This window comes from Phalaenopsis equestris, unplaced genomic scaffold (assembly GCF_001263595.1).
Source record: "Phalaenopsis equestris unplaced genomic scaffold, ASM126359v1 Scaffold000159, whole genome shotgun sequence".
Classification (NCBI taxonomy): Eukaryota; Viridiplantae; Streptophyta; class Magnoliopsida; order Asparagales; family Orchidaceae; genus Phalaenopsis; species Phalaenopsis equestris.
Genome location: NW_018164601.1, coordinates 461,606 through 476,172, shown reverse-complemented (window position 1 = coordinate 476,172; position 14,567 = coordinate 461,606). Strand labels below are relative to the sequence as shown.

The following is a 14,567-nucleotide window of genomic DNA, read 5'->3' as shown; positions in this document are numbered from 1 at the left end:
TTATTATTGTCTTATCGAGCTGAAGAATGATAAAAATAGTTTTTAAGAATGGTGAAGTGTCAAATGGGGCAATTCGAATAACGGAAACATCAATATAAGAACAACATTTTTATCTAAAATAAAATTTCGAGCATCTTTTAACAACAAAATAAGGAGTAAACATTTTTACCCAAATTAAGATATTAAGGCATATAAAAAAATTTTTGTTAAAAATCAATAGCTTAAGTAAATGGCTATCAAAATACTTATAATTATTTGTCTAAAGTATTTTTTTTAAAATTTATTATCTAATTATTTAATTGTATAATTTTTTATATTAGTTATTTGAATCAAAACTATTTTTCATTAATAAAATTGATTTTAACTTCAAACTAGAACCCAATTAATCAACAAAGTTGAAATTGTGTTCATCATTTACAGAGGATCAATTTGAGGTGCCTATATATTTTTTTATAATAGTGATTGTAATGTCCTTGTGTGAAAGTAAGTTATTTTGAAATATGCTGTGAAAATTATAAATTCTTTTAAAAATCAGAAAATAAATCCCCTACAACTATCATATTTTATAAATTTTAATCGTAAAATATAACTTTTATCTCCTACAATTTAAAAAATAACAAAAAATAATCAAAATTTGTTATGACGAAGCAAACCATAACCTACCATTCCACTCATCATTTTCTCTGGGCACGGGGAGAAGTGAGTCCTCAACTGGGAAAATATTTGTATACATAAGACTTACGCAGCGCTGCGCACATCAGTGATTATTTAGGGGGTACAGGCCTTAATTTTTATGTAACTTTCCTGTAATTTTCGTATAACTTATTTGTTTTCATGAAATTATAAAAATGCCCAACTCCGAGCTCATTTACAGGTTACAAGGAGGGGCAGATATAACCCCTCTACCCTGAATAATAAGCCTTATGTACGCAAATATTTTAACCGAGTGAGGGAGGGAGGGATGACGCTGGGGCTGATCAATGCGAACCCGGTAGTCCACGCGAAGAAGGAGAGGATCTCCCGCGCTGAGGATACTCACGCAGATGATGCAGTGGATCCCCTTGATGTCTTTGGTATCCTGCTTTTGATTCCGTTGAATTCCGAAAGTAATCAATCTCCAACTCCATTTTCGCTTCGCCTTCTTTGGTAGTTGGATGTGGGGAATTATATAGGTTCTTAATTGTTTGTTGGTTTAGAAAAAATTCTTGTTGTGCTTCCTGTGATACATTTTTCTTGACTAGAGGGAATTCAGATTCGGTCAGGGATATTAGGGATCCGGAGAGCATCCCTACTCACTCGAGCAGCTTAGCGTGCTTTCTGAGGAATCTATTAGTGTAGATGAAAAGCTTGGCCGAATTCAGTAGGTTTTATTTACGAGTTAGCCGTTAACATTTGTTCTGATTTGCCCGCTTTTGATACTTATTATGACAGGTTGCATTCTTGTTGTTCTGTAGCTAGCAAAATTGAAGCTTTGAGTTCAATGAACAGATAGAACACAAGTTTGTTTTTATAAGCTTTGTCGCTATACACTTTAATTTAATTTTTAATTTTTATTTATTTATTTATTTTTAGGACTTGGCCATATTGTATAAAAAATACTCTTAATGTATTGGAATTAAATGAAAATATGACACTCAATAGGACACAATGGAGAAAATGATTCATGTAGCCGACCCCACTCAGTGGGATAAAAGCTTCTTGTTGTTGTTGTTGTTGTTGTATTTTTATTAGGAGGATTCCTTATATTGGTTTTGAATGATAGTGCAGTGCTAATTTAGTGATGCCAGTGAATCAGAATTTCTTAGAGAGAGCTTGATAGAGTTGGTGTTAATGGACTTTTGTGCCATACTGGTAATATGCAGGATTAAATATCTACAAGCTATGCAATAATCCTCCTTTATTCTCATAGATGTATATGGAGAAATTTGGTTGATATTTGTATATTCTATCTTAGCAATTATTTCACACAATCCCCGTGTAATTAGTTAATTCAAAAGGGAAAAATTTTCCTAGTTCAGCGTAATTAAGGGTGGAGGTTTCTCAATGCAATTCACATAAAATTCAAACTCTACTTTTTTTATGGTGTGAGAGCCCTATGAAAAAAAATTCTTGGGCATCCTTCTTGATTTCTCTTCCAAGTACCAGTTCCCAGGAAGAATGTCTAAGTTGTTGCTCCCTTCCATTTTTGCCCCCATCTAATAGGCTCCTAGCAAGAAGCTTTTCACCCACCTCCTTTTAGTCTCTTACCAAGAAGTTTCACACACCTCCAATAAAGAAGGCTTCTATTGCCTTTAGAGAATCACCCTGTGCACCTTCCAACAGTCCACCTCAAGTAGAGAAGGTTCCCATCTACAACAAGAGAATGACTTATTGTCTTCATTGGCAAGGAGCATCACTTGCACTTGTCACCAGAACAAGGAGAACCACTACAATAGGGTGAATTGTAAACATAAAGAGAAAAATAATTACATTATCATTCCAATGATAATGGCTTCAATTTTAGAGAACATTGACCAACCAAATGGTTCTAACCAAACCATACTGGATGAGTATTAAAAACCCCAATCTTCAATTAGATGGATTGAAAAAAATTACCTTATTTGGTCTCAAATTGTGTAAAATTTTTCAACCAAAAAGGAAAGTTAGACCACCTTATTAGATTTATATTGAGTGGAGTTGATTTAGTTTTGTTGCATCAGATGGAAAGGATTCTTTTCATGATATTGAGAATCAACAAACTATATATTCTCCTAATAATAAGTAAATAAATCTAGAATGTTGTGAAACAAATATACTTAAAGGTTTGTGATTGTCATACCCCAGCTGACCCCTTTAGGTTCAATCGTGTTGCAATGGAGAGGGACGACTCAATCTGACAAAATCCTCACCAACACTCGTTCAGGCTTACACTATCAAAACCTAGTGGATAATGAATTCGTCTAACTCAATCGTCACTAACATTCATGAATCATTTCAATTCATAATTCATCGCATTCTCATATGTTTGGAAGCGTGAAAGTCATGTCACCAAAATATATATACATAGCTGTTAGAAAATTCAACATAATAAACAACGTATCCAAAATTTTATACAACCTTAAAAAACTATATAATATAAAAGCTATGCAATAATCACAGTTGACTTTTCACCTTGGTTCTCCTTATCTCTTCTTGAAAATCAACAATATAAGAGTGAACTATAAGTTCAACTAAATAATCAATACTAAAACAAGATTTTGTAGATAGAAAGAAGGCAACATGCATTATTATTGGCAGCTCATATGTGTGTCCGAAAAATATAAATATAAACATGCTTTAATCATATGAAACATTTAAGATAAATGACAAAGTGCAGTAAACATTAGCAACCGTGTCATGCATGCATTTCATTCATTTGAAATCATAATCATATGCATAAGGATTTTATAATCACATAATATCATCTTAGGAATCTCACTTGTAATTGCATAAATTTTGACTACATTGATATCATTTCATGCAATTAGGTAGTCATATTGTCCAACAACAACAACAACAAGCCTTTATCCCACTAAGTGGGGTCGGTTACATGAATTATTTTTCTCCATTGCGCTCTATTGAGTGTCATATTTTCATTTAATGCTAATAAATTAAGATCATTTTTTATATAATATGCTCAAGTCTTTTTAGCATCTACTCTCCTAACCGCATCATCAGATGGTCGACGTTTAATGTGACCAAACCATCTAAGACGGCTCTCTCTACACCAACCCTATCAGAGATATATTCATTTCGCTTTTTGTTTCTAAGTGTAAAGCCACTCATCCATCTAAGCAATCTCATCTCGAAAATACTTAAGTTTATGTTTCTCTTTTAAAGGCCAACATTCTATGCCATAGAGCAAATATAATTATTGATAAAAGTTGAGCCCCTCCCAATATATCAGTTATCAATAACCAATCTTATACAAATGGTTCTCAGATTTTCGTCCTTTTCTGGTACCAACAGTTTCCGGATTTTTCGCCTCCCGTCTGAACATCATAAGTTAGGAATCTCATTGTTTCCTATTATCCGTACTTGCAAGCATTCATGTAATAGCCTACCTATCACAATACTTGCGACATTTCTATAATCATAATCTTTTTAACAAGCATTCATATAAAGCAAATCATAAATGACATGCATAAATCACATGATAAAAATACCTACAAGCGAAAGTTTGATAAACATGCTTATCATATAAATACAATAACAAATCATAGTTATTGTCAGTGTCAATTCAAGTTGGTATGAATATAACATGTACAAATATTCAATAATATAAAGAAATTCTAAGTGCAATAGCTAGATACAAAATAAAATCAAGGAGACCATATTTACTTTAAAAAGGACTCTCTCAATAATAAAATCTCAATTCTTATTATATATGTTAATGATGTGATTGTTACTAGGGATGATAATCATTAGAAAGAAGCTCTCATGAAAAAACTCACTAAAGCATTTGAAATCAAAGAGTTAGGAAAACCAAACTATTTCTTTAAGGGGCTCAATTTGAATAGCTGATATTTCTCTCCCAATTAAAATATTATAGGCCTGCTTAAGGAAATCAAGATGACAGATTGTAAGCTATGTGAAATTCTAATTGAACTAAGATAAAAGTTGGACCTTGATAAATAAGATGATGTAGATACGGGACAATATTAAATATGAGTAGAAAAATTAATCTACATATTTCTCACCCATTATGTTATCACATTCACAATAAGTTTTGTTTGCCAATTTATACACAATCTCAAAGAGTCTTACCATAAAACCCCCTATAAAATTTTTAGATATCTTAAATTAAGCCTAGGAAAAGAAATTATATACAAAAGGCAAGGTACCCTATAAATTGAATGCCACATTTCCACATATTCACCATAGAATGCCGCATTTACACATTAAAAGATATTATAGGCAAACTTGGATGATAAATTTCTACCATTTATTTTGAGGGAGAGTGCTGAACTTCTCTTAATAAGTCCTGCGACAATGATACCATGGCTGCTATAGTTTTCGGCTCCAATGCCACGACTGTTGTAGTCTGCCCCATTCTCCTTCTAGCCCACTTAATCTCCATTTATTATAAATAATAAAGAGCTTAAGGTATGCGAATAAGTGCCTTGTATTGATAAATCAATTACTTAAAGCCCTTGGATTGCAAGTCGTCTGCTTCCCTATAGGCTGCTGGCCCATAACTTTTTTTTTTCTGTTTCATTTCATTTTTTATAGCAACTGTTGAAAATGTATACATATTTCCTTTTTTGTACAAGGTAATAGAAATTAAAAATCTTGAAAAATTTCTCCTTATTTTATTTTAATTTCAATGTTAGCAAATGGAAGGTACTTGCACGTGATTTCCCTTTTTATTTAATCCACATGTTGGTTTATTTTCACCTTCTTGGGTGATTAAATCATTTCTGATTCTATCTTTTCGCCAGAATGTGTTACTCAGGCCTAACGTGGCTGCCAAGATTTTTTGTGGACTATCTTGCTTATATTATCTTTAAACTTTAGGCTTTTTCATGCCTATAAATTTCCTTGATTGGTTATTTAATGTATTTTGAATATAATGGTCATGAATTGTTATGGATCTCTCTCCTGGAATCATGTTACTTTCTACTTTGTTTTCCTTGCTTTGTGCTTTTTGTTTTGTTTTATCAGAAAATATCTTCATGACAACTGCCACTCTACTTGAAGGCTTATTCCACTGTCATGTTACCAACTGTTTCTTGTATTTGTAGGATAACTTTCACCCCAACTGTTCAGCATTGCAGTATGGCAACAGTTATTGGTTTGTGTCTAAGGGTCAAGCTATTGCAGTCTTTCCCTCCACATTTTAAGGTTAGGGACTGACCTACTTACAGCATGGAAGACTTACAAACCAGTGTTAGGGAAATTTTCTGTGCTTATGAGAAAATATGTGCCAATGATTTGAACCATTTCATTTTCTTTAACATCAATTCAAGAACTATTTTCTTGTTAAAATAAAACGTAGTTCCTGAATTTAGTAAACTTGATTTTTATTTGAACCATTTCATTTTATGCATTTGAATTTTCTTTAACATCAATTCAAGAACTATTTTCATGTTAAAATAAAACGTAGTTCCTGAATTTAGTAAACTATATATTTTCTTTTTTGGCCTAGTCAAAATACTCTAGCTTGGTTCACTAATAAGAACGGTTCTGTCCTGTTTTGATTACATGTACTCAACCCGTCTCTCTTACTTTCAAGACATCATCAACAGTGCAGTTGAATTTTTGTTCATTTTGATCTTATAAATTAAGTAGAGAACTGAATCCTTCATCATTTCATATGCTATTATAAGTTTGGTTTCTAATGCTGCAATCTACTCCTGCTCATTCTCATTATTAAAAAGATGGGGAGAAATAGAAGACTTCTAACTTACCATGCCTCATACGGTCCATATGTGATGCATGAAGTTTCTACTAAGACATTGTTGGAGTGTTGTTTTGGTTAATGAATCACGAGGTTTCATCTTTGTAACTGATTTTGTAAAATTGGTTTATAGTCATGGCTAATATTCTGGAAAACAACTATATTTCCTTTTTGCAAATTTTATAATGGTCCTAGAGGTTGATTAGTTAAGAGTTTAGAGAAAATTTTTTTGCTTGCTAATTTGATATATGGTTGGATCTACTGCAAATCAAATAATAGTGAGGGAATTATCAAGCTCATACCAAGTATGGTGGTGATGGGGTGCCTAAGAGCACTTGTAAGTAGAGGTGTCCATCCAGCTCGACGCAAATAGCTCATGCGTGGCTTATTGTACTACTTGTGTTTGGATTGTTCGCTAACTATTGAACCAAACTTGAACACATTATTTAGGCTCAATTTGTTAACAAACCATTTGCATTTTTTGTGTATTTGGCTTAATAAAAGCTCATTAAGATATTAATTATAGAATGCTATATATTTATCCATAGTTTTGTTGAAGTAGGTTCATGCTTTGAACCACAACGTAATGGTTAGGAGTTTTAATGAAGTGGGAGCTTGGGTCACGGTATTGTAGCAGCTACAGTACTGCGGTCTCTTCTTCTTAATTGATCCATTGCATTTTTCCATTCCCTTCCTAATTCTATTTACTTCTTATTCTAATTCTTTCCTACTCTAACTACTAGTACTTATTATAAATATGTTGTTTGTTGTCTTAGGGTTCAAATTTGGGTTCAAAGTTTCATATTTCTGTCCAAGCCAGTTGTCGGGGCTGTTTTCCCTTTTAGGGCTATATCCGATGACGAGTGGTGATCCAACTTTATCTTGTCCGAGGTAGTGACCTTCTCCAAAGGTTGAGTTGTGCTTTGGTTGTAGCCCGACCCTGCTAGGATATTTATTATATTTAACCCCTCTGAAGCCCCTTTCTAGCCATCTTCTCGCGGCCACAGTCTCAGGACAGCCCTCCCCTATGCTGTTTCGCAGTCCACCACCCTTCTCCTTCGCTGCCCCTCGCTGTTCCAGCCACTTGCTTTGCTGTTTTTGCTGTCCCAGACCCCCACCTTTGCTGTCATAGCCCGCCAATCCTTCCTTTTCTTTTTCTACCTCGTGTCCCGTCATCTGACATCACCTCCACAACCCCACAATCCCTTTCCCTTGTTGTCATATTGCTATGCAGCCATCCCACATTTGCTGCCACCCCCAAAACAACCACCCAAAGTCCCTTCCCTGCTTTAACTTCCTCCTTCCAACCACCACCTATCCATCCCAATCATGTACCAACAATTTCAAACCCCTAACTGCCACCAATACCACTTTAGATCCCCGCCCTATTGTGAGTTTTTGTGCTATATTTGTTGTATTTTTCCTTTCAGTGTGTGAGTTGTAATCATTTATTTGCTTTTGAGTAATTTGATTTCCCTATTGTAGTTTGGGTTAACTCCGGTATCATTTAATTTTCTCATTTATTGTTTGGCCCAAATTTGAATTGCTTTCTCATCCCATTTTTTGGAATTTTGTAATTTTTTTGATTGAAATAAACTGATCAGATGAATGTCTTATATATATGGCTATGTTTGAAGGAGCGGCGAAGCTCCTTTAAACTTCACATTGGCGGAATGGAGGTCGACATCCGTGTTTTACAACAGCGAAAAAATGTCATTTTTGTGGACCAACGTTGGCGGACACTTGAGAAATGATATTTTGCCAAACCACATGTGGTTTACAACCTTTCCGTCCAACGCAAAGGAGCTGGGAAGCCGCTCGAAACGAAGCCTAAGTGTAGCCATCCATTATCAAATGGATGACCATTATTCAATGTACGTTTGACGGAACTATATGTGCTCATGTCTCTTTACTTCTCTCTCAATTCGTGTCGAGGTAGTGGAAACAGAGAATTGTAGGTGACATGGACGGTTGTGGTAGCGATAAGAAGGTGGGTTGGTGGTTGGACTTCGATAGAAGGTTGTTGGAGTGTGCGACAACAAGCCGAGAAAGTGTTGTGGTGGCTAGAAAACAAGCAGGGGGCTCCGACAAGGTGCGGTAGCCGACAGCTGGGGGGTGGGAGGATGCGACAACAAACAGAGGGAGTTGGGCAGCACGCTGAAGGCGGTGGAGAGTGCAACAATAAGACAAAATTGGATTGGGACAACTGGACAACAAGTAGGGGATTGCGGGAGGGTGTGGTAGCAAGCAATGATGACAAGAAGGTAGAGAACTGCAGGAAGAAATAATAGGACAATTGTTATAGGCAGCTACTATTGGAATAGAGCGACCAAAAGCGACATGGGAGGATGCAAAAGGGGATAGGGATATCACCACCTCGATAGAGATATAGCCGGGACACCACCCATTCCCTTAGATACAACCCTCAAAAGAAGAAGATCGGACATCGGCGACCGAAATTAACCCTAGATAATTAGGATTTGATCCCCCCTATGGAAAGGAGGTGCCAAACCCATGCGGAAGAGCCGATTGGCCCGTAAATCACGGGAGCTGCTCCATGTTAAGCCATGGCAGGCCACGACGTTATCCTTCGCACTTGAACTACCGAAATTACGGAAGCGGGAGTGGCTCCTTATTTTGCGACATGAAGCACAACTTTCCTTCGCACCTGCATCAGAATGAGATAAAATTTTGAGTTATAGGTTTAATTAACTTTATTAATCATAATTTTCCTCCCTAATCTCTGTCAGCATAGTTCCTAGCCGACCTCCCGCACCTAACCATGTTTGCATTTGCTTGATTTGATCGAATGACTGAGAGTAAGGGGTTGCGATAAATTGTTGTTATTTTTTACCCCATTGTTTTTGAACTCGCTCGCCTAGAAGGAGCCGTGATTGACTCCCATAGAACAAACATGAATGACACAATTGTGTGACCCACCGAGTATCACAGATGACATTTCAGGGCTCCGGACAAAATTGGTGAGTAGGAAACCCTCTTTCACTCTAATTGTGCCATGAAAAGGTGCCCTTTTTCGTTTTTGGTAATTGTAGTGGATGTGAACTTGTGTTGGAGATTATGAAATTGGTTTGTGGGCTTCCTTGAGGGTTACTAGTGGAAAATCAATGAAGAAAAGCGAGAATTAAGGTGGTAGGAGGAAGACGGGAGAAGAATAGAAAGTATCAAGCAAAGCTGATTATGCTGAGAAACTTGTTTGAGGTAATAATTCGTTAATAAATTATGTTTATGGTTAAAGCACGATGTGAGTTAAAATATTGTGAAATCTTAAGATGTTTACGAATCCCAAATTGTCTACACTAGGCAGTGAGCTCGAGACGAGCTTGAGGAAACTTGTCGTAGATCTGCTCTGTTAATTTAGGTGAAATAATGATGTGCTAATTTAGGAAAAATAATTCTTTGTAGGTCTATATGATTATGTATTTAACACTATTTCATGTCTAATTTTTCTGTTTATTATTAGATGAATATCTATATAGATTGTTTGAATGCAAACTTATTGTCCCTTACGATATATAATTTTATTATGTTATAAGTTTGATGAATATACTTATGAAATCATTGATTCAGGTATTCATGCATATGATATATGATGCTTGCTATAGGAATTATGCTTTAAGAAATATCACAAGTGATGTTATAAGTAAGCTATTATAAGTACCAATGATAGAGAATGGTTGAATTCCTGACTATTGTTATTCAGACAATGACTTTAGAATTATTGATATCAGGTCACGAAATGTAGGGGACCATTAATTCCTGAGGGGCTATTGGTTACTGTTATATTAGGCGACCAACCTTTATCAATAGTTAATATGACATTCATGCCGCAGAATGACCCAATGATATAACAAAACATTACAGTAGTTGATACCTATGCAATTAGAAGCGACATTCATGTTATTAGATTTTTTACTTTTATGAACATACTTTTGATTACATGCTTATGATTACTCATGAATGAATAAAATATATGTTTTATACAGTAGTCATGATTCCCTGTATTACATGTTATTTCTTTTCATATTTTATACGTTTATAACATAATGTGTCATGTGGTGTGGACATATTCATAGATTACATGCTAGTATGAATTTTGTTTCTTTTTCATCTATAAAATTTTATTTTAGCCTTGATTATTACTAGTATGAATTTTGTTTCATCTATAAAATTTTATTTTAGCCTTGATTATTTCGTTGAGCTCGTTGTTGCTCACTCTATGCTGTTGGCTTTTAAGAAGGAGTAAAGTACACTGGGGCGACAATTTGTACAGTTTTTGCATTTCATAGTATTGGGAGCCTATACAGACTTTTGGGCACTTCTATTATGTTAGATTTAACGGTGTATAAATATATATGTTTTGATTATATCATTTCCATGCTTCTAAGTACATGTCAATATGAATGAATTATGAAATGAAATATTTCAAGTTTGTGCGGCGATTTAGTTGAACCAGTTCATCACCGTATGCATCTTAATTCTACAAAGCCAGGAAGAGTGCTGACGAGAATTTAGTTTGACCGAATCGTCCACCTCCATCACACCTCATCCGATCCTTAAGAGGGAGGGGGATAGTTGGGGTGTGACATTCTTCATTACTTGAATCTAGAGCTCAAGTGGGTCAAAAGGGCTAGATTTAGTACGCCTAAATATAGCACAGTCACTAATAACCTTTTTTGCTCCACATACCATATGAATGACCATAATAAGAATGCCTTATTTTGCAGTTTGATAATAAAAGTATCAAGTTTTGAGTTTAATTGAACTTAGATAAGAATTTCTCAAATTGTCTACGGATCAAGGCCAAATCAAAGAGATAATTGTTGCTAAAAAACATCCATTCAGTAGCACGAAAATTTTGAAACGTACAAGTTTTGAGAAGGAAGTTTTTGAGGCAATCCGTTTTAACAAATTAAGTTGTCAAAAATACCAATCACTATAGCTCAAGTCTTGGACTCTAGTGAATCAATATTGGGCTCAACACACCCAAATAAGATCGAGTTTTGCCGCTTCTTTTAATCAACGCGCCGTATGAACTGCAGCAGTGCAAAAATCCCTGCTTTGTCAATTTGATGACGAGAGTTATCAAGAGTCGAGCTTATTTAACTTGACAAATTCATGTAACCCAAGTCAATGAATTATTCTTAATTAGTTAACATGTCAAGGTAAATTTAAAAAAAAGTATTCTTGCTGTGAAAACATTAGGTTGTGCTTAGTATCATCTTTTAATTAAAATGTCAAACTTATTTCATAAGTCTGAAAAAAAGCCTGAGTGAAGATTGAAAGGAACATTACTTAAGCTACCTGGGTAGATGATTTTGCTTTTAAATTTTATATCCTAGAGTTGAATGCATGTCCCTATCCAAATTTCAAAGAACAAAGCGCAAAGAAGTTCCTTAAAGGGTAGCACTAATATAATTCATCAAACAAGAAAAGAAGAAATTTTTAAGTAGAGAATAATACATCAAACAAGAAAAGAAGAAATTTTTAAGTAGAGATAAATGAGTAGAAATTTCAAGTTTACAAAAAATAAAAAATGTAAAGGAAGAGAATGATATGTCATGGTTGTCAATTTTGTAAATCTCGAAGGTGTGACGTAATTGTGGCAGACGACTCGTGTTTAACCTCAACTATTTGTAAATCTTCTACAATTTGAGTCAATGCAACCTCAACATCCTACATAGCTTGATGACAAATTTATTAATGATAGTGCTCTCTTCATTCTTCTAGCTTGTTTGTGATGTTCCACTTAATTAATTTTTAGAGGCTCTTTATCCTGCAGAAATGCTAACCATTCTATGACAATGTTTTCTCATAGCCTTATTGTTTTTCTCAAATTTTTTATGTGCTAATTCGGTAGCCTTATGATGAATTATGACGTGTACACGGAGATTAGACATTAATGATATGTTTTGAATGATACTCAATGTGAAGACCCATTCCTATTAGCGACAGAGGAATCGAAGCGTTGATCAGAGGGGGGAGAGGAAGTGATGAGTCAAGTAGTTGTAGAGGGGGAGATGAAGCGAGAAGGTTGGGAAGCGAGGTGAGGAGAGATGAAGTGAGAGGGTCGAGAAGCCCAGTAAGTAAGTTTGCACTATAAATTCACATGAGACAAGGGGAGATTGAGAGGTAGAAGGTAACCCTAACGAGTTATCGGGAGAGTCGATCGACACAGACATAGGAGGAAGGAGTGACTCATGACTTCGGTGTAGGAGATCCTATGCCCTGGCTATTCGAAGGAAGAAAGAGCAGAGGCGGGAGCTCTCGTGTGCGCTATCAAGGAGTATTGGAGAAAGCGATGATGGGCTGAGTTCGTACGTTCGTTGGGAGGAATCTGAAGCCAGAGATCTCGATCCAGTTCTTTCATGTGCTGAGGAGGCGATCAGGCCGAGGGAGGAAGGAGATCCCGCGTGCATGAGAAGGGTTTTTCAAATGAGTTTATTTAATTTATTTAATAAGGATTATATATATATATATATACATTGTATATTGTATATGAGTTTATTTTTTAAATGATTAAACTTAAGTGCATTTGATTCAAGTTATAGAAGTTTCATTTCTGGATCAAAGAAGGGTGTTGGCACTAAATGAAGGTTAGGGTTTTAATTTTAGATGTATTTTGTATAAATTAATAATATTTGTATTAATATTATTTATAATAATTAAACTTAAAGGTTTAAGTATTGAAATCTTAAAATATTGCAATAAAACAATGATTGATAATTAAATTAAAATAAAATTAAATAAAATGGTAATTAAATATTTTATATTTTATAGGTGATAATTTGATAGAAGTAATACAACTTAAGAGCAAACAAATTGTCTATCATTGAGGTGATGTCAGCCGAAATAAACCTCGCAGATTCTTATTTAGAATTTAATTTAATTTAATTATGGATATATAGCTGATCTCGAGTGGGAGCAGCAAAAGCACCACCAAAACCAACACAAGGAGGCCACAATAATGAATTTGAAAAGATCCAACAGGGGAAAACAATTCAAATTAACACAGAGAAGCCCCAGCCAGGCTCTCAAATAGAGCTAGCAAGGAAAACAATCCAAACTAACACAAGGGAGCTCCACCAAGGCTCTCAAATAAAGCTAACAACAGAGAAGAAACACCATAAAACTCCAAAATCTCTAATGCAAAAAAGTAACTGTCTGTATATGTTTCAAATAGGAGGAGCAGCTAAGCCCCAAGAAAAAAAAAATGATCCATTTGATAAACATGCCAAAACCTTTCTTTTTCGTAAAATTGAAGCTGCTGAATCTACAAGAACAAAAAAACTAAGCCAACTCCATAAAATCGAAGCCAGCAGCTCCATAAAACTGAGCCGAATGAGCCCATAAATCCGAGACCACAAGGCTCCACAAAATCAAACCAAACGAGTTCTTTAAAGAAGCAATCATTTCCAACATTTGCATTTGCATCAACCAAACCAAACTAGTTTCAAAATCCCAAAGCCAAATGAGCTGGCAAAGAGAACAATAAGTTTATAAGGCTGAAACAGTCTTTAGATTTCAGCATACATGTATAGATGTAATAAGAACACAAGAAGGAAGCTTGCACATGCATAAGAATTGAACCATACCTTTTGTAAGCCTACATTTCCAATTAAGTATCATAGAGCATTTAAAACATGCCCAAAAATATGCAGCATTCAAACTAGAGCCAATAGAAACCGATAGCAACGTCAGCCAACTAAAAGTTAAGCAGCTAATAGCTATTCCAACATTAAATACCAACCAAGACAAGTAAACCACCATATGCATGCATTTCCTTTTTTTTTAAAGGAAAGAAATTTACGCACAACCCCTGTCGAACGGAGAAGGAAAGCAGAGAAGAAGAAAGTGTGTACCTCACTCGAGCTTTTGCCAAACAATAGAGGAAAATCATTAGGTTTCCCAAGCACCAGGCTCACAAGCACGAGAGGCGAATCCAACAGTCTCTCCAAGCTCCCAGACTTTGTAACCTCACAACCCTTCCCCAAGAGGGATTTTTATAGCAGAGGAGGGGAGGAGAGAAAATAACACAGCTTACCGGAGGGTGAGGACACCTCAAAGCCCGACCCGACAAAAGAAAACCATCGCATCAAGAGCCACAGAGGTAGAAGCTATCGGGAAGGAG

The 14,567-nt window shown here is 35.3% G+C and overlaps 1 protein-coding gene across 4 annotated transcripts in view; it reads left to right on the top strand.

The window, feature by feature from the left end:
• Window positions 1-924: 924 nt before the first annotated feature.
• The window catches only part of LOC110021983 (glucan endo-1,3-beta-glucosidase 7-like), a 40,815-nt gene continuing 27,172 nt past the window's right edge, over window positions 925-14,567 (top strand). Inside the window, exons 1-3 of one of the 4 annotated variants that reach the window (XM_020720729.1) lie at window positions 982-1,073; window positions 1,253-1,360; window positions 5,763-5,862. In XM_020720729.1, the coding sequence (XP_020576388.1) occupies window positions 5,797-5,862 (66 nt within the window). In that variant the 5' untranslated portion in view covers window positions 982-1,073; window positions 1,253-1,360; window positions 5,763-5,796. Of the gene's footprint in view, window positions 1,147-1,252; window positions 1,361-5,762; window positions 5,863-14,567 lie in introns of all 4 variants that reach the window. The other 3 variants (XM_020720728.1, XM_020720730.1, XM_020720731.1) reach the window with 3 other exon arrangements.